This window comes from Aquarana catesbeiana, linkage group LG13 (assembly GCF_042186555.1).
Source record: "Aquarana catesbeiana isolate 2022-GZ linkage group LG13, ASM4218655v1, whole genome shotgun sequence".
In the NCBI taxonomy this organism is placed as follows: domain Eukaryota; kingdom Metazoa; phylum Chordata; class Amphibia; order Anura; family Ranidae; genus Aquarana; species Aquarana catesbeiana.
The window spans coordinates 217,908,559-217,930,359 of record NC_133336.1 but is presented as its reverse complement, the minus strand read 5'-3'; the positions used below and the strand labels follow the sequence as shown (position 1 = coordinate 217,930,359).

At 53.1% G+C, this 21,801-nt stretch overlaps 1 protein-coding gene across 1 annotated transcript; it reads left to right on the top strand.

The window, feature by feature from the left end:
- Positions 1-500: 500 nt before the first annotated feature.
- LOC141116476 (GON-4-like protein) lies at positions 501-20,985 on the top strand (the record flags this gene model as incomplete). Its single annotated transcript, XM_073608828.1, is given in 21 exon segments — positions 501-541; positions 1,581-1,681; positions 2,119-2,332; positions 2,425-2,511; positions 2,627-2,696; positions 2,699-2,794; positions 3,082-3,226; positions 3,311-3,461; positions 4,310-4,426; positions 5,081-6,496; positions 7,255-7,495; positions 7,595-7,776; positions 8,095-8,292; positions 9,838-9,981; positions 10,878-11,021; positions 13,127-13,243; positions 13,637-13,750; positions 13,823-13,877; positions 13,957-14,407; positions 14,615-14,717; positions 20,301-20,985. Coding segments are annotated over 21 exon segments (4,328 nt in total), but the record flags the coding sequence as incomplete, so codon positions are not given.
- Positions 20,986-21,801: the final 816 nt, after the last annotated feature.

Below are 21,801 nucleotides of genomic sequence, written 5' to 3'. Positions count from 1 at the left end.
CACCCCCCCAGTGTTTTTTTTGCACAAAATCACTTACATGATTTTGCGCAATAAATATGAGGTAGGCGGTCGGTAAGTGGTTAAGGACTGCGTCACCTGAGCGTTTTTTGTGTACCTTTTTTTTTTTTTTTTTTTTTTAAAGAGCCTGGGGAGGTGTAAGGTGCCAGGGGGTGCAGGGTGTGATGGTCTAATCTGGCAGGGGGCGTGTGTAATCTGGCAGGGGGGGTGCTAAGGGCGTGTTTAATCTGGCGGGGGCGTGTTTAATCTGGTCTGGGTTTATCTAATCTGGTGGGGGCGTGTCTAATCTGGGTAGCCTGTCTAATCTGGCGGGGGGGGGTGCCAAGGACGTGTTTAATCTGGTGGGGGCGTATCTAATCTGTCAGAGGGTGGGGGGAATTCTAATCTGGTGGGGCGTGTCTAATCCAGCATGGTGGCGGAGCTTGTAATCTGACTGGGTGCATTTTCTGCGATATTTACTTTGTTTTCTTTGTGATTTCCAGAAAAGGAGGTGAACGAGTTGATGGAGGAACTCTTTGAGACGGTGAGTGTGATGTGTTGGATCCCGACACTCTTCTCTGGGTCGGCTCCGCCTCAGAGGTGTTGGATCCCGGCACTCTTCTCTGGGTTGGCTCTGCCTCAGAAGTGTTGGATCCCGACACTCTTCTCTGGGTCGGCTCCGCCTCAGAGGTGTAGGATCTCTGGGTCGGCTCCGCCTCAGAGGTGTTGGCTCCCGGCACTCTTCTCTGGGTTGGCTCTGCCTCAGAGATGTTGTATGCCGGCACTCTTCTCTGGGTCGGCTCTGCCTCAGAGGTGTTGGATCCCGGCACTCTTCTCTGGGTCGGCTCCGCCTCAGAGGTGTTGGATCCCGGCACTCTTCTCTGGGTCGGCTCCGCCTCAGAGGTGTTGTATGCCGGCACTCTTCTCTGGGTCGGCTCCGCCTCAGAGGTGTTGTATGCCGGCACTCTTCTCTGGGTCGGCTCCGTCTCAGAGGTGTTGGATCCCGGCACTCTTCTCTGGGTCGGCTCCGCCTCAGAGGTGTTGGCTCCCGGCACTCTTCTCTGGGTCGGCTCCGCCTCAGAGGTGTTGGCTCCCGGCACTCTTCTCTGGGTCAGCTCCGCCTCAGAGGTGTTGGATCCCGGCACTCTTCTCTGGGTCGGCTCTGCCTCAGAGGTGTTGGATCCCGGCACTCTTCTCTGGGTCGGCTCCGCCTCAGAGGTGTTGGATCCCGGCACTCTTCTCTGGGTCGGCTCCGCCTCAGAGGTGTTGGCTCCCGGCACTCTTCTCTGGGTCGGCTCCGCCTCAGAGGTGTTGGCTCCCGGCACTCTTCTCTGGGTCAGCTCCGCCTCAGAGGTGTTGGATCCCGGCACTCTTCTCTGGGTCGGCTCTGCCTCAGAGGTGTTGGATCCCGGCACTCTTCTCTGGGTCGGCTCTGCCTCAGAGGTGTTGGATCCCGGCACTCTTCTCTGGGTCGGCTCTGCCTCAGGTGTTGGACCTCCTGGGTCGACTCCGACTCAGAGGTGTTGGATCCCGGCACTCTTCTCTGGGGGGCTACGCTCGGTCTCACACTCCTTTTTCTCTAGTTTCAGGATGAGATGGGGATCTCGCATTTGGAAGATGAGGGGCCTGATGAGGACAGTAGTTCTGACCCTTTCCCAGATTTCAACACCCCACAAGCCATCAGGTGAGCTAAACCCCTAACCAGAGTCTGGTCACCCCCCCCCCTCCTAACTACGGGGCAGGACAGCTACAGACCCCGCTGCACCTGTTTGGGATGGGAGGTAGAGGAACTCGGGGTGCTGGTTGTCCCCCCACCTCACTTGAGTTGTGCTGATTGGGGGGCCCCACAGCCCCAACAGGTGTCCACAATGTTAAGTGTAAGTCTGCGTCTTTTCTGTTGCAGGAGCCCAATCTCTAACGTATCCGTTTATGTAGGGACATTACAGGCATGCTCTCTGCAGCCCCTTGGCCCTCTTTTGTCCCTCTGTGTGGCCCTCTTTGGTCCCTCTGTGTGGCCCTCTTTGGTCCCTCTGTGCGGCCCCCTTGGCCCTCTTTGGTCCCTCTGTGCGGCCCCCTGCGTTATTATTATTATTATTATTATTATAACCCTCCCTTCTGCAGGTTTGAGGAGCCTCTGGCTAACCTTCTGACGGAGCAGCATCGCACGGTGAGGGCACAGCTGGAATATCTGCGTATGAGGAAATCCATGATGAAGTCAGATGATGACAAATCTGTGAGAGACCCTGACATACCAAAGCCCCCGCCACCCAGAGCCCCCCCGGTCCTGACACTGGATGTAATGCAGAGGAAAAGGCTGCAGCAGCAGATGCAACAGGTGAGACCCTTACTGCCCCCCACCCCCCCCCCCCCCCCAAATCTCCTGTCATTATGGTGTCCGGCCTACTAACCCCCCCTTCTATCTGGCAGCACATCCAACTCCTGACACAGCTTCATCTCCTGACCTTCCGGAACCCGGGGCTGAGCATGGAAGCCGAGACTGCACAAATGTACCTGGTAATGGCTCCTCTCTATTGTGTGTGAGGAGGGGAATGTGCCCCCCCCCCCGGGTGAATATTGTATGTGGGGGGCTAATTTCTGGAATATAAACGCATTGTTCTCTTCTTCTCAGGTGGAATTGTCCAGCTTTGCAGAGAGCTCCTCTCTATCCCATCAGCAAACTCCTGGATTCCAGAGCGCATTTCTCCATGCAACCTGCGGGAGGCGCTGCAGCTGATCCCCTTGGTACATAGCCAAGTTCCAGAGGACCCCGAACCCCCCAAACCAGCCAGAAAGAATGGTAAGTGATGGTTATTGGCAGATCTGTCCCCTCTCACCAGGTAATGGTGGCGTTTCTTGAGAGTAGTGGGAGATCTTCTGTCCTATAAACCAACTTATTCCATCATCGAAACCCAGGAGACCTACAACAAGCCTTAGAGGAAGGATGGATGGATGGACACTGCTCCACCCCAATACCCCGCCTCAGCTTGTGTATGTGGGAGGGGACTGTAACCCTCTGCTCCTCCTTCCTTGAACCTGTTATTATGTGGTCTCCTCAGTCTGTGTGGTTTCTCCCCCCCCCCGCAGGTAACGAGGTGTCAGATTTACCCAAACACATGGCCTGGGTTATAGCTACGCGGCCTGTCTTCATGTATCCTGAGCTGCTGCCTGTGTGCTCCATGAGGGCCCGGGGGCCCAGGGACAGGGTCTTCTTCACCAAGGCTGAGGACAGGTAAGTCCCTGATGTGGGCACCCCCCCTCCCCCCTCTTCAATGGTACAGGTGGATTTCATGTCATTGTCATCCTCTCCTCGCAGTTTGCTGGCTCTTGGCTTAAAGCACTTTGAAGGAACTGAATTCTCCAAACAGCTGATCAGCAAATTTCTCCTAACGGCCAAAACGGCTCATCAACTGACCGTGCGGATCAAGAACCTGACCATGAAGAAGTCACCGGACAATGTCATCAAGGTGAGGGAGGGGAAGAGGGCTGATCACAAGGCCGTCTGACATGGAGTATAGGGAGCTCATCGCTGGGTCCTCTGTCATGATGGGGTATAGAGATCCTGATGGGGTATAGAGATCTCATCGCTGGGTCCTCTGTCATGTATAGAGATCTCATCGCTGGGTCCTCTGTCCTGATGGGGTATAGAGATCCTGATGGGGTATAGAGATCCTGATGGGGTATAGAGATCTTATCGCTGGGTCCTCTGTCATGATGGAGTATAGAGATCCTGATGGGGTATAGAGATCTTATCGCTGGGTCCTCTGTCATGATGGGGTATAGAGATCATGATGGGGTATAGAGATCCTAATGGGGTATAGAGATCTTATCGCTGGGTCCTCTGTCATGATGGGGTATAGAGATCATGATGGAGTATAGAGATCTCATCGCTGGGTCCTCTGTCATGATGGGGTATAGAGATCATGATGGAGTATAGAGATCTCATCGCTGGGTCCTCTGTCATGATGGGGTATAGAGATCATGATGGAGTATAGAGATCTCATCTCTGGGTCCTCTGCCATGATGGGGGATAGAGATCCTGATGGGGGATAGAGATCCTGATGGAGTATGGGTAGGTGGGATTCCAGGTATAGAAATGATATTGGGTGGTCACACTGGTAGGTGGGGTTCCAAGGACAGAAGTCATGGCATATGGTGAAGACAGCCTGCGGAGTCCCTCTTGTCCCCCCGGCCCGCTTCCCTTGTCCCCGCCCCGACCACTCCCCTTGCCCCGACCCCCATGCCCCCCCCCGGCCCGCTCCCCTTGTGCCCCCCCCCCCTCCCCTTGACCGCTTTGTGTTCTCTTTTCTGGCAGTATTACAAGAAGACCAGGATGTTGCCACCAATGAGCAGATGCTGTGAGGATATCCTCCCTCAGGATATGCGCCCCCCAGTGGAGAGGGAGAAACTCAGACTACCGTTCTGGATAAAGGTATTGTGCCGTGTAACGCGGGTGAGAAATTTCTGGGGTCTTGTGGATTCCCTGATTGGTGCATATCTGTATGGGAGGTTTCCGGGGTCCTTCTCACATCATCAGAGCTCTCTGATTGGTGAGTTTCCAGAGCTGCCCATGACTTCCTATAAGGGGGGTAAGTCTTGGACAGAAGCGGTGCAGGCCCCTCTCCTCCTGATCTGTACAGTCGTGGGTCCGCCTCTCACAGCGTTGACTTCCTCTTTATCTTTATGGCTGGTGGCAATCGCTGTACTTCTGTTCCTGAGTGTTATGTGAAAGAACACATCCCTGGTATTGCTTTAAACGAGCATCTTTGGGAGACGAGCATTAGTAGGAAGGGGAATGCACGTCTAAAGGGATGCCAGGAATGTGTTTATTTTATATAGTACTCTAAGCAAGATTTACCTGAGCCCACTGGTCCCTCCCACCAAATTCCATCCTATTACAAAATAAAGAATGGCAGTGATGACATCACCGGGTTTTGAGGGACTTCCTAAAAACAAACGAAATGGTTGTATTGAAATTGTAGAATTGGATGTTGGGGGGGGGGTTGTTCTATGTGTACCCAGGTACTGCCATGTCTGCGGTTTGGTATATCTCATCCTGTCATCTCCATCCTCCCTCTTCTCATAGGCCAGCCTGAGCAGCATTGAGGCCTACATGAAAAACACAGAATCCAGCAACTCCGGATACCCTCTGCTCCTCCCCCCCGCCGTGGCCATGACCCTCAAACCTCTTTCCAGGCGTTTCTATCGCAGATTGTGGCGCCAGAAGAGGTCTGTACTGAAGCCGCTCCTGATCCGTCCTCCTGCCAGCACCAACTGTGCCCCCAAATTACTGGCTAAACCTGCGCCCCCCCAGACTGTCCCCATCAGGATCATTAGCCAGGTGCCGCCCCTCATGCAGCCCGCCGTCCCCATTCAAGGAATCGTCAATATTCAGCCAGTCGGGGTGCCGCTTGGCCGTAAGGGGCCTGAGATTTGCACCCCCATCTCTAATAAGAGGATGCTGTGTGCCAAACCTGCAGGCGCTGCCGTCGCTCACATCGCCGTACCTCAGACCAGGATGATTATGCCCGCCACGGCAAACCAGCGAATCAGGAAGTCCCTGCTGGGCGGCATCCCTAAGATAAAGACAGTTCCCCGTATGGTGGGTATCAAGCCGGCTCCCCTGGTGCACTCGGGTCCCGTCCTCCTCGCCGTGCCTAATGGAGCGTTGAAGCTGGTAAGTCTGGGCGCACCGTGCAGAGTCCTTCAGCCAATCAGCACCGGAGTTCCCGTCACCACCGTCGTCCTTAATTCCACCCACATGCCTCTCAGCCAATCACTGATAACGCCCCCCTACAAGCAGGTCCAGAAGACTGTATCTTTGGGATCTGGTGTTGGTGGGGGGCAGTGCAGCCCCACATTGGAGACTGAGGAGTCTATCAAGAAGGAAGAGGACGATCTAATGGTTCAAATGAAGGACGAGGACGACCCGGAGTGTGCTGGGGAAGGGAGCCCTGATGGGGCACAGAACAAAGATGGCGGGGAATCGGAGGTGGCTGGGGAGCCGTCAGAGGACAAACCTCCTAAAGAATCAGAACGATCCTCTGATGTAACAGATCATGTGACTGAAAACGATGACAAGTCCGCGGTGGATCTGCAGAGCAGCCCCAGTGCTGGGGGCGCACCTTTTACTGCAGGTGGGGGTCAGTCAAACTTCGCGGAGGGGCAGAATTCTGAGGTTTCCCTGAAGGAGGAGAAAGACCTAAAACAGGAAGACATGGAAGAGCCGGAGGACAGCAACGAGCCCCAAAAGCAGGAGAGTGGAGGAGGGGCTGCAGACTCCCCGAAGAACACATCACCCTCCACTGACGGGGATGTAGAGATCAGCAGTCCCTCCGGTGCCCCAAAAGAATCTTCTAGTCCTCCAGGTGGACAGGACCTGACCAATGACAAGGACGGTGCAGAGGAAGAGGAAGAAGAGGACTTTGATGACCTGACCCAGGATGAGGATGAGATGTCCTCTGCGTCCGAGGAATCCGTTCTGTCTGTTCCAGAGCTGCAGGTAAGACTGTAGCTGGGTCGGGTGTGTGTCTGTGTCAGGTCATAGGTTGGTGTGTCCCTGGTGCTGGGTTAGGTCATAGGGTGGTGTGCCGGTTCAGGTCTGTAGGGTGGTGGGTCTCCATGGTGCCGGGTCAGGTCTGCAGGGTGGTGGGTCTCCATGGTGCCGGGTCAGGTCTGTAGGTCTGTAGGTCTGCAGGGTGGTGGGTCTCCATGGTTGCCGGGTCAGGTCTGCAGGGTGGTGGGTCTCCATGGTTGCCGGGTTAGATCTGTAGGGTGGTGGGTCTCCATGGTGCCGGTTCAGGTCTGTAGGGTGGTGGGTCTCTATGGTGCCGGTTCAGGTCTGTAGGGTGGTGGGTCTCTATGGTGCCGGGTCAGGTCTGTAGGATGGTGGGTCTCCATGGTGCCGGGTCATGTCTACAGGGTGGTGGGTCTCCATGGTGCCGGTTCAGGTCTGTAGGGTGGTGGGTCTCTATGGTGCCGGTTCAGGTCTGTAGGGTGGTGGGTCTCTATGGTGCCGGGTCAGGTCTGTAGGATGGTGGGTCTCCATGGTGCCGGGTCATGTCTACAGGGTGGTGGGTCTCCATGGTGCCGGGTCAGGTCTGTAGGGTGGTAATCTCAGCTGTGTGTTGTCAGGAGACCATGGAGAAGGTGACGTGGGAGTATAGTGTGGTATATACTCGTGGTGTTCTGTGTTCGGGGTGTGTTGGTGTACACAGTACTTTTGTCCTCGGGAGGGTAATCACAGCTGTGCGTTGTCAGGAGACCATGGAGAAGCTGACGTGGTTGGCCTCGGAGAGACGGCTGAGCCAGGAGGCGGACTCGGAGGAGAACTCCCAGGAGGAGAACACGGAGGAGGAAGAAGAGGAGGACGTAGCCGAGGTGTCATCACACAAAGCAGAGGAGATGACAGATGAGACAGGGGAGGAGGGGGGAAAACTTGACGCCTCTCACCTTCGGGTCCCATCCCCGGCCCCTGTGGAGACCAATGTCACCCCTGCTGGTGAGTAGTTCTGTACACAGTGTCTGATATTGGGGGAGGTAAATGTGGATTGGTCAGGTTCTTACTGGGGCGGAGCCATCATGCCACCATGTTTTCTAGGAGAGAGGAGACGTGCGGGCTCCAAGGGCCCCAGCGCCCATCGTGTCCGGAACAGAAGAGGGCGCACACGAGCCAGCAAAGACTCCTCCAAACTACTGCTCCTCTATGATGAGAAGATCCTCCTAAAGGACCCCCTGAGGGAGCAGAAGGACATGGCGTACGCTCGCTCCTACCTCAACAGGGTGAGACCCCTCATATGAGATCCGTAACTAGTGAGACCCCCTCATACTAGACCCCTCATACGAGGCCCCTGATTGTGTGGAGACCCCTCATACGAGGCCCCTGATTGTGTGGAGACCCCTCATACGAGGCCCCTGATTGTGTGGAGACCCCTCATACGAGGCCCCTGATTGTGTGGAGACCCCTCATACGAGACTCATGACTTTGGTGAGAAGCTCTGATATAGTGTGACGAAGTTGAGGTGCTGTGTTGTGTGTGGACTGTGTGTGTCCCCCCCCCTCTTTTTGGGTTGAGGTGAACAGGTGTGTCCCCTCTCTCAGGTACGGGAGGCTCTGCAGTCGGTCCCGGGGACATATGAACAGTTCCTGAACATCATCTATGAGTACGAGACACGGAGCAATAAGAGGACGGCAGTGGATCTGTATGAGCGTCTCCAACATCTCCTCCAGGATTGGCCTCAGCTCCTCAAAGACTTCGCTGCCTTCCTTCTCCCAGAACAAGCGCTAGAGTGCGGCCTGGTGAGTGACATCACACCCCTGCACGCAGTGTACCCCCATAATGTCCCCACACTGCACATAGTGTCCCCACACAGTGTACCCCCATAATGTCCCCACACTGCACATAGTGTCCCCACACAGTGTACCCCCATAATGTCCCCACACTGCACATAGTGTCCCCACACAGTGTACCCCCATAATGTCCCCACACTGCACATAGTGTCCCCACACAGTGTACCCCCATAATGTCCCCACACTGCACATAGTGTCCCCACACAGTGTACCCCCATAATGTCCCCACACTGCACATAGTGTCCCCACACAGTGTACCCCCATAATGTCCCCACACTGCACATAGTGTCCCCACACAGTGTACCCCCATAATGTCCCCACACTGCACATAGTGTCCCCACACAGTGTACCCCCATAATGTCCCCACACTGCACAGTGTACCCCCATAATGTCCCCACACTGCACATAGTGTCCCCACACAGTGTACCCCCATAATGTCCCCACACTGCACATAGTGTCCCCACACAGTGTACCCCCATAATGTCCCCACACTGCACATAGTGTCCCCACACAGTGTACCCCCATAATGTCCCCACACTGCACAGTGTACCCCCATAATGTCCCCACACTGCACATAGTGTCCCCACACAGTGTACCCCCATAATGTCCCCACACAGTGTACCCCCATAATGTCCCCACACTGCACATAGTGTCCCCACACAGTGTACCCCCATAATGACCCCACACTGCACAGTGTACCCCCATAATGACCCCACACTGCACAGTGTACCCCCATAATGACCCCACACTGCACAGTGTACCCCCATAATGACCCCACACTGCACAGTGTACCCCCATAATGACCCCACACTGCACAGTGTACCCCCATAATGACCCCACACTGCACAGTGTACCCCCATAATGACCCCACACTGCACAGTGTACCCCCATAATGACCCCACACTGCACAGTGTACCCCCATAATGACCCCGCACAGTGTACCCCCATAATGACCCCGCACAGTGTACCCCCATAATGTCCCTACACAGTGTACCCCCATAATGTCCCTACACAGTGTACCCCCATAGTGTCCCTGCACAGTGTACCCCCATAGTGTCCCTGCACAGTGTACCCCCATAGTGTCCCTGCACAGTGTACCCCCATAGTGTCCCTGCACAGTGTACCCCCATAGTGTCCCTGCACAGTGTACCCCCATAGTGTCCCCCCATAATGTCCCTACAGTGTCCCCCCATAATGTCCCTACAGTGTACCCCCATAATGTCCCTACAGTGTACCCCCATAATGTCCCTATAGTGTCCCCCCACTGCACAGTTTACCCCCATAGTGTCCCCCCGCAGGGTACCCCCATAGTGTCCCCCCATAATGTCCCCACACTGCACACAGTGTCCCCACACATTGTACCCCCATAGTATCCCCGCACCATGTACCCACATAATAAAGGAGAGTCTCTCTGATGAAGGTGGAGCCAGCATGTACTGTATGAACTGATGATTGGTTGGTGTAACTATTATAAGCCACTCCCATTATTTCCAGTTTGAAGAACAGCAAGCGTTTGAGAAGAGCCGCCGATTCCTGCGCCAGTTAGAGATTTGTTTTAAGGAGAACCCCGCTCATCACCAGAAGATCATCAAACTGCTGCAGAGCTGTGCAGAGTGCCCCCTGCAGGAGATTGGGAAGGTTGGTACTGTACCAAGGAAACCTCATCACACCTGTCACTGTCCTCCCCTCCCCTGTCACTGTACAGTCCCCCCCCCCCCCCCCCCTGTCGCTGCACAGTCCCCCCCCTCCCCTGTCGCTGTACAGTCCCCCCTCCCCTGTCACTGTACAGTCCCCCCCCCCCTCCCCTGTCGCTGTACAGTCCCCCCCCCCCTCCCCTGTCGCTGTACAGTCCCCCCCCTCCCCTGTCGCTGTACAGTCCCCCCTCCCCTGTCGCTGTACAGTCCCCCCTCCCCTGTCGCTGTACAGTCCCCTCCCCTCCCCTGTCACTGTACAGTCCCCTCCCCTCCCCTGTCACTGTACAGTCCCCCCTCCCCTCCCCTGTCACTGTACAGTCCCCCCTCCCCTCCCCTGTCACTGTACAGTCCCCCTCCCCTCCGTTGTCACTGCACAGTCCCCCCCCCCCCCTCCCCTCCGTTGTCACTGTACAGTCCCCCTCCTCCCCTCCGTTGTCACTGTACAGTCCCCCTCCTCCCCTCCGTTGTCACTGTACAGTCCCCCTCCTCCCCTCCGTTGTCACTGTACAGTCCCCCTCCTCCCCTCCGTTGTCACTGTACAGTCCCCCTCCTCCCCTCCGTTGTCACTGTACAGTCCCCCTCCTCCCCTCCGTTGTCACTGTACAGTCCCCCTCCTCCCCTCCGTTGTCACTGTACAGTCCCCCTCCTCCCCTCCGTTGTCACTGTACAGTCCCCCTCCTCCCCTCCGTTGTCACTGTACAGTCCCCCTCCTCCCCTCCGTTGTCACGGTACAGTCCCCCTCCTCCCCTCCGTTGTCACGGTACAGTCCCCCCCTCCCCTCCGTTGTCACGGCACAGTCCCCTTCTCCTCCCCTTTGCTGTCATCTCTCTCTCTCTCCAGCTGAAGACTCAGATGTTTCAGTTGCTGAAGGGCCACCATCACCTTCAGGAAGAGTTCTCACTTTTCTTTGATCAGCTGAGACCTCCCGCCAGCCGCATGGAGGATTTCGAGGTTATGAATTGGACAGAGGAAAAGGAGTACAAGGTGAGTAGATACTTATTGTAGGTGTCCGGTGAGGGAAGGCGGACCTTACATTGGGTGACAACTCTGAGGTGTGACTATAGTGGGAGGAGGAAGATGACAGAATAGTAGTGGGGAGGGGTCTGTGATCATTGTGGGAGGAGGAACGTGACAGAATACTAGTGGGAGGAGGAAGGTGACAGAATAGTAGTGGGAGGGGTCTGTGATCATTGTGGGAGGAGGAATGTGACAGAATAGTAGTGGGGAGGGGTCTGTGATCATTGTGGGAGGAGGAAGGTGACAGAATACTAGTGGGAGGGGTCTGTGATCATTGTGGGAGGAGGAAGGTGACAGAATAGTAGTGGGAGGGGTCTGTGATCATTGTGGGAGGAGGAAGGTGACAGAATAGTAGTGGGGAGGGGTCTGTGATCATTGTGGGAGGAGGAACGTGACAGAATACTAGTGGGAGGAGGAAGGTGACAGAATAGTAGTGGGAGGGGTCTGTGATCATTGTGGGAGGAGGAATGTGACAGAATAGTAGTGGGGAGGGGTCTGTGATCATTGTGGGAGGAGGAATGTGACAGAATAGTAGTGGGGAGGGGTCTGTGATCATTGTGGGAGGAGGAAGGTGACAGAATAGTAGTGGGAGGAGGAAGGTGACAGAATCCTAGTGGGAGGGGTCTGTGATCATTGTGGGAGGAGGAAGGTGACAGAATACTAGTGGGAGGGGTCTGTGATCATTGTGGGAGGAGGAAGGTGACAGAATACTAGTGGGAGGGGTCTGTGATCATTGTGGGAGGAGGTAGGTGACAGAATACTAGTGGGAGGGGTCTGTGATCATTGTGGGAGGAGGAACGTGACAGAATACTAGTGGGAGGAGGAAGGTGACAGAATAGTAGTGGGAGGGGTCTGTGATCATTGTGGAAGGAGGAATGTGACAGAATAGTAGTGGGAGGGGTCTGTGATCATTGTGGGAGGAGGAAGGTGACAGAATACTAGTGGGAGGGGTCTGTGATCATTGTGGGAGGAGGAAGGTGACAGAATAGTAGTGGGAGGGGTCTGTGATCATTGTGGGAGGAGGAACGTGACAGAATACTAGTGGGAGAAGGAAGGTGACAGAATAGTAGTGGGAGGGGTCTGTGATCATTGTGGGAGGAGGAATGTGACAGAATAGTAGTGGGAGGGGTCTGTGATCATTGTGGGAGGAGGAAGGTGACAGAATAGTAGTAGGGAGGGGTCTGTGATCATTGTGGGAGGAGGAACGTGACAGAATACTAGTGGGAGAAGGAAGGTGACAGAATAGTAGTGGGAGGGGTCTGTGATCATTGTGGAAGGAGGAAGGTGACAGAATAGTAGTGGGAGGGGTCTGTGATCATTGTGGTAGGAGGAACGTGACAGAGTAGTAGTGGGAGGAGGAAGGTGACAGAATAGTAGTGGGAGGGGTCTGTGATCATTGTGGAAGGAGGAACGTGACAGAATAGTAGTGGGAGGAGGAAGGTGACAGAATAGTAGTGGGGAGGGGGTCTGTGATCATTGTGGGAGGGGTCTGTGATTATTGTGGGAGGAGGAACGTGACAGAATAATAGTGGGAGGGGTCTGATCATTCTGGGAGGAGGAATGTGACAGAATAGTAGTGGGAGGAGGAAGGTGACAGAATAGTAGTGGGGAGGGGTCTGTGATCATTGTGGGAGGGGTCTGTGATCATTGTGGGAGGGGTCTGTGATCATTGTGGGAGGGGGAAGATGACAAAATGGTAGTGGGAGGGAACTGTAATCGTTGTGGGAGGAGGAATGTGACAGAATAGTAGTGGGAGGGGTCTGTGATCATTGTGGGAGGAGAAAGGTGACAGAATAGTAGTGGGAGGAGGAAGATGACAGAATAATAGTGGGGAGGGGTCTGTGATCATTGTGGGAGGAGGAAGGTGACAGAATAGTAGTGGGAGGGGTCTGTGATCATTGTGGGAGGAGGAAGGTGACAGAATAGTAGTGGGAGGGGTCTGTGATCATTGTGGGAGGAGGAAGGTGACAAAATAGTAGTGGGAGGGGTCTGTGATCATTGTGGGAGGAGGAAGGTGACACAGCAGTAGTGGGAGGAGTCTGTCAGTTTATAAAGTAAAATGTTTTCTGTAGTTTGATGGATTTGAAGAAGTGACGTTACCGGAAGTGGAGGAGGAGGAGGAGCCAAACAAAGTGCCCCCAACACAGAGGAACAAGAGGAGGAAGGAGGCGAGCCAGAGCCAGGACAAGGTGAGGGGGAAGGAGTCCGGAGTCTGATAGCTGTACTCCTGATATTGGGGTCCCCAGGATAAGGTCGGGGGGAGAAGTCTGGGGTCTGATAGCTGTACTCCTGATATTGGGGTCCCCAGGACAAGGTCGGGGGTAGAAGTCTGGGGTCTGATAGCTGTACTCCTGATATTGGGGTCCCCAGGATAAGGTCGGGGGGAGAAGTCTGGGGTCTGATAGCTGTACTCCTGATATTGGGGTCCCCAGGATAAGGTCGGGGGTAGAAGTCTGGGGTCTGATAGCTGTACTCCTGATATTGGGGTCCCCAGGACAAGGCTCGGTCTGTTATCTGATTCCCCCCGGGGGGGTCGCTCTAAATTCCCTGGGACTGATTTGGGGGCGTGTATGTGATTGCAGGATGTGGATTGGCTGGAGGGCGGGAAGGACTGCCCGTGTTCTTGTCATGACGGAGGGGCGGAGCAGAGGCTGAAGCGATGTAAGAGGCGGCTGTGCGGTCCCTGTAGCAGTAAGGTAGGTGGTTGTGGCTCTGTTATGGGTCCCTATGGCCGTCTGTCTGTCTGATGTCTTGTGTTCTGTACTCAGGCCTGTGACAATCGCTCCCAGAGATCGGCAGATGCGTTTCGTCAGAGCTCAGCAGGTAAGTCAGGCGCTTGTCTCCCCCTCCCCCGGTCCCTTATCCTCGGCCGTGTCACCTTATGCCGTGTCTTCTGATCCAGGTGACGGGAAGTCTCTGCTGAAGAGCTCAGGGGAGGACAGGACAAGCACTGGGACCGCCCACAGATCTCGTTCCACCCTGCATGCGCGCGGCATCACCGAAAGCACCAGCAAACCGCGGACTCAGGCGAAGGACAGTGGGCGCTCTGCCTTGCGAGGGGCGCGCAGACCTCATGCCTCGAAGGATCCGCCTCCTACCCCACCTGAAAAAGAGAGTGAGCGCTCCCCACAGTCCCATTCTGGTCCCTGCACCCCAAATAGTGTGGAAAATCCCGGGACTCCAGCAGAGGGCGCCACTCGCTGCCCCACACCAACCGCCTCCCTCTGCGAGCCGAACCCCACTGCTGAGAACTCCGCCCTCCAGCCTACCGATCAGGAGGAGCAGACGCTCACTGTGTGCGCCAAAAATATTCGCCTCAGCTCCAGCGGAGAGAAGGTCATTGTGTGGACCAGGTAGGTGTCAGATGCTGCATCAGGTGACTTTCTGATTGGCTGACAGCAAAGTGTGTCCATTTAAGGCTGTTTCGGGTGAGCTGCAGTAATCCATAGCAACCAACTGCAGCTGTCCCGCCTGAAATCTGGTTGCTGTGTGATCCTGCAGAACATCCCCATAGTGAATGACTCCGATGATTGTCCTCTGATGTCCCCGTGTCTCTGCAGGGAGGCGGATCGAGTCATCCTCACCATGTGCCAGGAGCGGGGAGCGCATGACCAGACGTTCGATGCCGTCTCTGAGCAACTCGGCAACAAGAGTCCCTCTGAGGTGAGACTCCGCCCACTCCATGTCATGACTCAAGGTTACCTGTCTGTTATCCCAACCCGCTCTCTGCCCCCTCCGTGTCTTCCATCCTGCCTATGGCACAGGTTAGCAGATCACTTTACAGCCCTCCTGGGAGAAAGGTCACTGCCCCAGCACCCATGGTAGAACGTTTCCAGGGGTGCTACGCCAACCTGATCACATTAAATGGGGGCATCCGTTCTGTCTTCTATTTCAAAGCCCTAAATCTCTTCATTGGGGCCCAAAAACTCCATACCTCCCAGGTCTGCCATATCCCTTCATTGGAGCCCAAAAACTCCACCATACCTCCCAGGTCTGCCATATCCCTTCATTGGAGCCCAAAAACTCCACCATACCTACCCAGGTCTGCCATATCCCATCATTGGAGCCCAGAAACTCCACCATACCTACCCAGGTCTGCCATATCCCTTCATTGGAGCCCAGAAACTCCACCATACCTCCCAGGTCTGCCGTATCCCTTCATTGGGGCCCAAAAACTCCACCATACCTACCCAGGTCTGCCATATCCCTTCATTGGAGCCCAAAAACTCCACCATACCTTCCCAGGTCTTCACCAAAATCCCACCAATAAATTAGCGCTTGCTCCAAATGATCAAAATAATAATAAGCTGCTAACACTGCAACCAGAATAATTGCCCAACAAATCAACATAAACAAAAACGTGTAGCGCTAAATGAAGAAAAAGGGCACTTTAGAAATAATGGGTTAGAGAGCCAATGCCTTGTGTGTAATACAGCTGGAACGCAAGTAATTAATTCCCATAGAGGAACACTGATAGAGGAAAAACTGTTTATAACCTAGTCAGTGAATTGGAAACTGAATGGGTCATCACTTGAGAGTGGTGTGGAAAGAACCTTCACCAGCATACGTCATAAAGTTTTAGAAATGATGATATGTAGTAAATCATTAACAGTCCTGCTTAATATGTTGAATGATGTATAAACGGACCAGTTTCAAAATATCACACCACAGTGTCTTCACAAACATGCAATGCACTCAGATGGTATAGATGGAGGCTTACCGGAGGGTTTGAACCCAAGACAGTGTATACTGTGAGGGTCAAACCGGCTTTTATTGCTCCCTGGCAATAGTGAGAAGACTTTGGCAGTCTGAAGATATCACGGGAAGTTTTCTGAAGGCGTATTTTCTCCAAACACAACAGAAGTCCTTGCGTATGACTCATAACGGGTATAAAAAGGACCACATAGTGTAATACCGTAGAAACTGTATTTATTAAAATTGAAGAAATACACTTACATGATGTAGAGGTTAAAAAAGCGCTTGTACATAAAAAGGGGCGGCAGTGGAGTCCTCCCGACGCGTTTCGTCTGAATAGACTTCGTCCTGGGGTCCACCATACCTTCCCAGGTCTGCCATATCCCTTCATTGGAGCCCGGAAACTCCACCATACCTCCCAGGTCTGCCATATCCATTCATTGGGGCCCAAAAACTCCATACCTACCCAGGTCTGCCATATCCCTTCATTGGAGCCCAGAAACTCCACCATACCTACCCAGGTCTGCCATATCCCTTCATTGGAGCCCGGAAACTCCACCATACCTCCCCAGGTCTGCCATATCCCTTCATTGGAGCCCGGAAACTCCACCATACCTACCCAGGTCTGCCATATCCCTTCATTGGAGCCCGGAAACTCCACCATACCTACCCAGGTCTGCCATATCCCTTCATTGGAGCCCGGAAACTCCACCATACCTTCCCGGGTCTGCCATATCCCTTCATTGGAGCCCGGAAACTCCACCATACCTCCCCGGGTCTGCCATATCCCTTCATTGGAGCCCGGAAACTCCACCATACCTCCCCGGGTCTGCCATATCCCTTCATTGGAGCCCAGAAACTCCACCATACCTACCCAGGTCTGCCATATCCCTTCATTGGAGCCCAAAAACTCCACCATACCTACCCAGGTCTGCCATATCCCTTCATTGGAGCCCAAAAACTCCACCATACCTACCCAGGTCTGCCATATCCCTTCATTGGAGCCCAAAAACTCCACCATACCTACCCCCTAGGTCTATCATATCCCTTCATTGGAGCCCAAAAACTCCACCATACCTACCCAGGTCTGCCATCTCCCTTCATTGGAGCCCCAAAACTCCACCATACCTACCCAGGTCTGCCATATCCCTTCATTGGAGCCCAGAAACTCTGCCATATCCCTTCATTGGAGCCCAAAAACTCCACCATACCTACCTCCCAGGTCTACCATATCCCTTCATTGAGGGACTCTTGACCTTTGTGGACATCCAGGATGTGTGTACTTGTATCTTTCTAGCACTTCAGTGATTCCTTTGCTGTGGGTCTCAAGTGCTTTCAGTGTGTGGCGCTGCCATTCCTTGAGTGTTCACCAATGGGCTGGCCTTGCTGGGCTCCCAGGACATTTTGTGGGATATCTGGACAACCTTCTGCTGAGGAAGACCACGTAGCCCCTGACCATCTGAACTAGCAGTCTCCAAACTGTGGCCCAGGGGCTGGATACGGTCCTTTGCTTGTCTCTTATACGGCACTATTCCTACCACTGACCCCAACAATGGGGCACCATTGCTCCCCCCCCTAATACCAAAGATAAGGCACTCTTTACTGTCACTGGCACCAGTGGTGGGGGCACTGGCACCAGTGGTGGGGGCACTGACACCAATGGTGGAGGCACTAATCCTCTCCCACTGCCCACAGTTCGGCTCCCTAAAGTCCAAAGGACAGTAAACTGGCCCTTTGTTTAGAAAGTTTGGAGACCCCTGATCTAGACCTTACAAATGATCATCCTGAACTGTTAAAAATTGACGTTGGAAGGGATTCATAACTTGGAGTATCTGGTCACATTCTAGCTTTATATCCATAAATCCACCTCAGATCTAAAGGTTCTGTTTCTCTGGGCAGAAAAATTCCATATGGAATTCACCAGGTCAGACGCTTCCATCCAGGAGGTCACTTGGCCTCTGTGGATATCGGTGCCAACTTGCATGTCTTCTTTCCAGGTTAATCACTACCTGCATTTTGCAGTGGTCCTGCTATATTACTAATGCGTCCCCCCCTTCCTCCTCCATTTGGCCTGTCCAGTGCACATTGACTCTTTATTGAGGTGCTAGCTACTGTTCTTGTCGCCCTTTGCCCTCAGGGCATCCCCATAGTGGAATATCCAGATCTATCTTCTGAGGGAACAGTTGACTATCAGCCAATGGACTGTGCAGACCCAAGAGAGATTTGGGTGGATCTTAAGTCGGTGCTAGAACCATCTCATCGCTTGGATCTGGGTTTGATCCCGGATACAGCCCTCTGAGGTTTTCCCTCCCCTGGAAAAACTTGGGACTCCCAGCTCTCATGTTTGGACTCTACAGTCCAGGAATTAGCTAATCTTCCACTTTGACATGAAGGTCTTGAGCCTAGTGGTGCTCTCCTTCAAAGCAATTCCATATGCCCAGTTCCACTTCATGCCAATGCAACTCAACATTCCGGCAGTGTGGGACAAGCGGACGCAGCCTCTGGATTGTCGTGTACACCCAACCACCAAAACCAGGCTTGTCCTGGCATGGTGGGTCACACGTTCTGCACTGGAATTGGGAAAATATTTCCTTGCAATGGTTTTCAAGAAGGATTCCAGCCTGCCTGGTTCTAGACTCCTAGATACCGTCTCCATACAAGGGACTTGTTCGTTGGATGAAGTCTTGGAAAATAGGCAAGCAGACTCCCTCTGTTTCCAATGACTGGACTCCAGAGGTCTCTAGACCTCTGTCACAGATTGGGGACGCTGACCTTGGACCTCCTGGCTTCCAGGTTCAACCGCAAAAGGCTGGTTTGTCTCCAGGTTTAAAGATCCTCATGGCTTCACTGTGGATGTTCTAGTGACTCTAAAATCCTGTTTAACCTGATCTACACCGTTCCTCTCTTAAAAAAAAAAAAAAAAAAAAACCTCCTTCCTTGTGTGCTGCAGGATCAAGATGGCGGGTATTCAGGTGAGACTTATTTCACTGAACTGGCCTCTAGGAACATGGCACTCAGTCTTTGTCAGGTTCCTGGCAGACACTTTATGGGCACCCAGATTCTCAGGATTTTCTGTCCCAGGGACTGACTTACCACCCTGTGGTCTCGATCGCTGGTTTTAGCAGCTTGGCTGAGGTCCTGAGGGACAGGGGCCTGTTGGAACGGGTTATCCTTTATGCTCCTAAAAGCCAGGAAATCTACTTTTCAAAGTCTACCATTGTGCCTTGAAGGCAGATCAATCTTGGTATGAAACATGGACATTCTATCCCAGGAAGTTCTCCATGGGACGAATCCTGTATTTTCTCCAGTATGGAATGCTTTGCTGTGGGTTCCAGAAAAAGTAAAATATCTGTCTTAGTGGCTTTTTCAGGTACTGCTGATCTCTCCCTGAAGGCTATCCCTCCTGGGTCTTCCCCAGTGATGCTCTGGGATCTCATCCCGTTTTCTGCCCTTTTCTTCAGAAACTAATATATTGAAAAAATGGAAGTTGCAAAATCTCTTTGAAGCCCAAAATCAATCTCCTTTACCTACCCTTACTGGCAAGGCTGCCTTCTTATTGCCGTACAGTTTGGCGAGTCTGAGTTGGTGCCCCTAACATATAAAGCACTCATTCCTGTGCTACACAAAGATGAGGCTGGAGGCCCAAGGACCTCTTTTCTTCCTAATGTGTTGTTTTTTGGTCACCTTCCCCAGGACATTGTTCTACCATCATTGTCCTGTTCCTGAACATTTCTCTCCATTGGCTCTTAAAAGTTTTTCTGTCAGCTTCATCTTCCTTTCAGTAGTCTGACTCCTTGTTCATCATTCCTGAAAGTCCCTATAAGACAGCCGCCTGGATTTGACAACTCTTCAGTCATATGACCAAGCGAAGATTCCTCCTTTTTCTGTCATAACACATCTCAGATTCCTGTGTTTCTTGGTCTCTGGCATCTGTTTTTTCAGATATGGAAGGCTGCCAGGTGGACATTCAGGTCTCGTGTAATGCTGGCTTCAGTTAGAACATTTTTCAGGCATCTCTTGGTTATCGTGGGCTGGTTGGCTGGATGTTGCTCTATTTGCCATCCTTAAGTTAGATGTCCCAATGTTCCAGAATACTTCCCCGAGATCACGTCCAATTCTGTTCTTGGAGTAGGTCCCCTCTGTTCTCATGACCCACCCTTGCCATTGCTTGCTACAGAACTGAGGCATGCTGGGAGTAGGAGGTATTATAATGGGGCTGTTGTTATTGGTTTGAGTCCAATCTACCCAAATGTCATCCTGTGTCCCCCTAATGCAGTGGTTCTTAACCCAGTCCTCAAGTACCCCCAACAGGCCACGTTTGCAGGTTTTCCTTTATCTTACACAGGTGCTTTAAATCAGTCAACGACTCGGTATTTTGGACAGCTATTTTATCTAAGAGAAATTCCTAAAACCTGGCCTGTTGGAGGTACTTGAGGACAGGGTTGAGAACCACTGCCCTTAATGGACACCAAGAAAAAGATTTTTCAGTAGGTCCAAAATCCTACGTTTTCATGGTATAAAGGTGACCTTAATTCTATTTCCTCCCGGCAGGTGGCTCAGCGATTCCGGGAACTTGTCAGTCTCTTCCAGACGGGCTGTGTTACCAGTTCAGATGAGGAGGAAGAGGAGGATGCCGTAGTGATGGAGGAGAATGTGTCTGACCCGGAAGCTGCCCAGTCTGAGGAGGATTAGTATGACATGGACACGCCCACTCTGAGGGCGATCTATACAGTATGGACACGCCTACTCTGGGCAGGATCAGTATGATGTTGTCATACCTACTCTGGGCAGGATCAGTATGACATGGGAACACCCACTCTGCGGAGGATCACTATGACATGAACATGCCCAGTTTGAGGAGGGTCACTATGACATGGACACGCCCACTCTGAGGGGGGGTCACTATGACATGGACACGCCCACTCTGAGGGGGGGTCACTATGACATGGACACGCCCACTCTGAGGGGGGTCACTATGACATGGACACGCCCACTCTGAGGGGGGTCACTATGACATGGACACGCCCACTCTGAGGGGGGTCACTATGACATGGACACGCCCACTCTGAGGGGGGTCACTATGACATGGACACGCCCACTCTGAGGGTGATCACTATGACATGGACACGCCCACTCTGAGGGGGATCACTATGACATGGACACATGATATTTGTACAGATTGTTTTTAGGATATATTATTTGAGACATTAAATTGTCAGTTTCTGGGTGATCATAATTCCTGGATCCGGTTTGTTCTTTTCCTGCATTTGCATATTAGTCTTTTCTAGGCCAGTCATGCAGGAATTATCGCAGCGTCTTCTTTACAGCATGGTGACCTCATTACAGTGTGCAGGGCGGCCATCGCCGGCACTCCATCTTCAACTGAAGACGATCATCTAGAGAGAGCGAAGATTTCATTCCGGTTTTCTGATATTGTGATGTTTACCCTCCCATCAGAATGTACAGACTTCAACACTTCCGGGAGTGTCCAGATGGCTGGCTCCATCCCCCGCCCCCCTCCAGGAACTAGTATTAATCGGCCAGAATTGTGGTGCATGGTGGGGGGGGGGTGAAGGCATCTGATACATCTGAAAGTTTAAAATGCTGAAGATTCTAACAGATGCCAGAGGGGTCATAGATCAGGAAGATGAGATACTCGGGTGGCCTCCCCATAGAGGTTGTGGATCAGGAAGATGGGAAACTTGGGGGGGGCGGCCCAGAGAGGTCCTAGATCAGGAAGATTGGAAGCTTGGGGTCCCTTGAGAAGCTCATATATCTGGAAAATGGGACGCTTAGAGACCATAGATCAGGAAGATGGGAAACTTGGGGGGGGCCCCCAGAGAAGTTGTAGATTGGGAAGCTTGGTGCACTCCAAAGAGGACAGATCAGAAAGGTAAGGAAACTTTGGCCCCCTTGAGAGGTCATAGATCAGGAAGATGAGAAGCTTGGTGCCCCCCCCAGTGAGGTGGAAGATGAGAAGCTTGGGGTCCCCCAGCTAGGTTGTAGATCAGGAATATGAGAAGCTTGCTTCCCCCCCAGCGCGGCTGTAGAT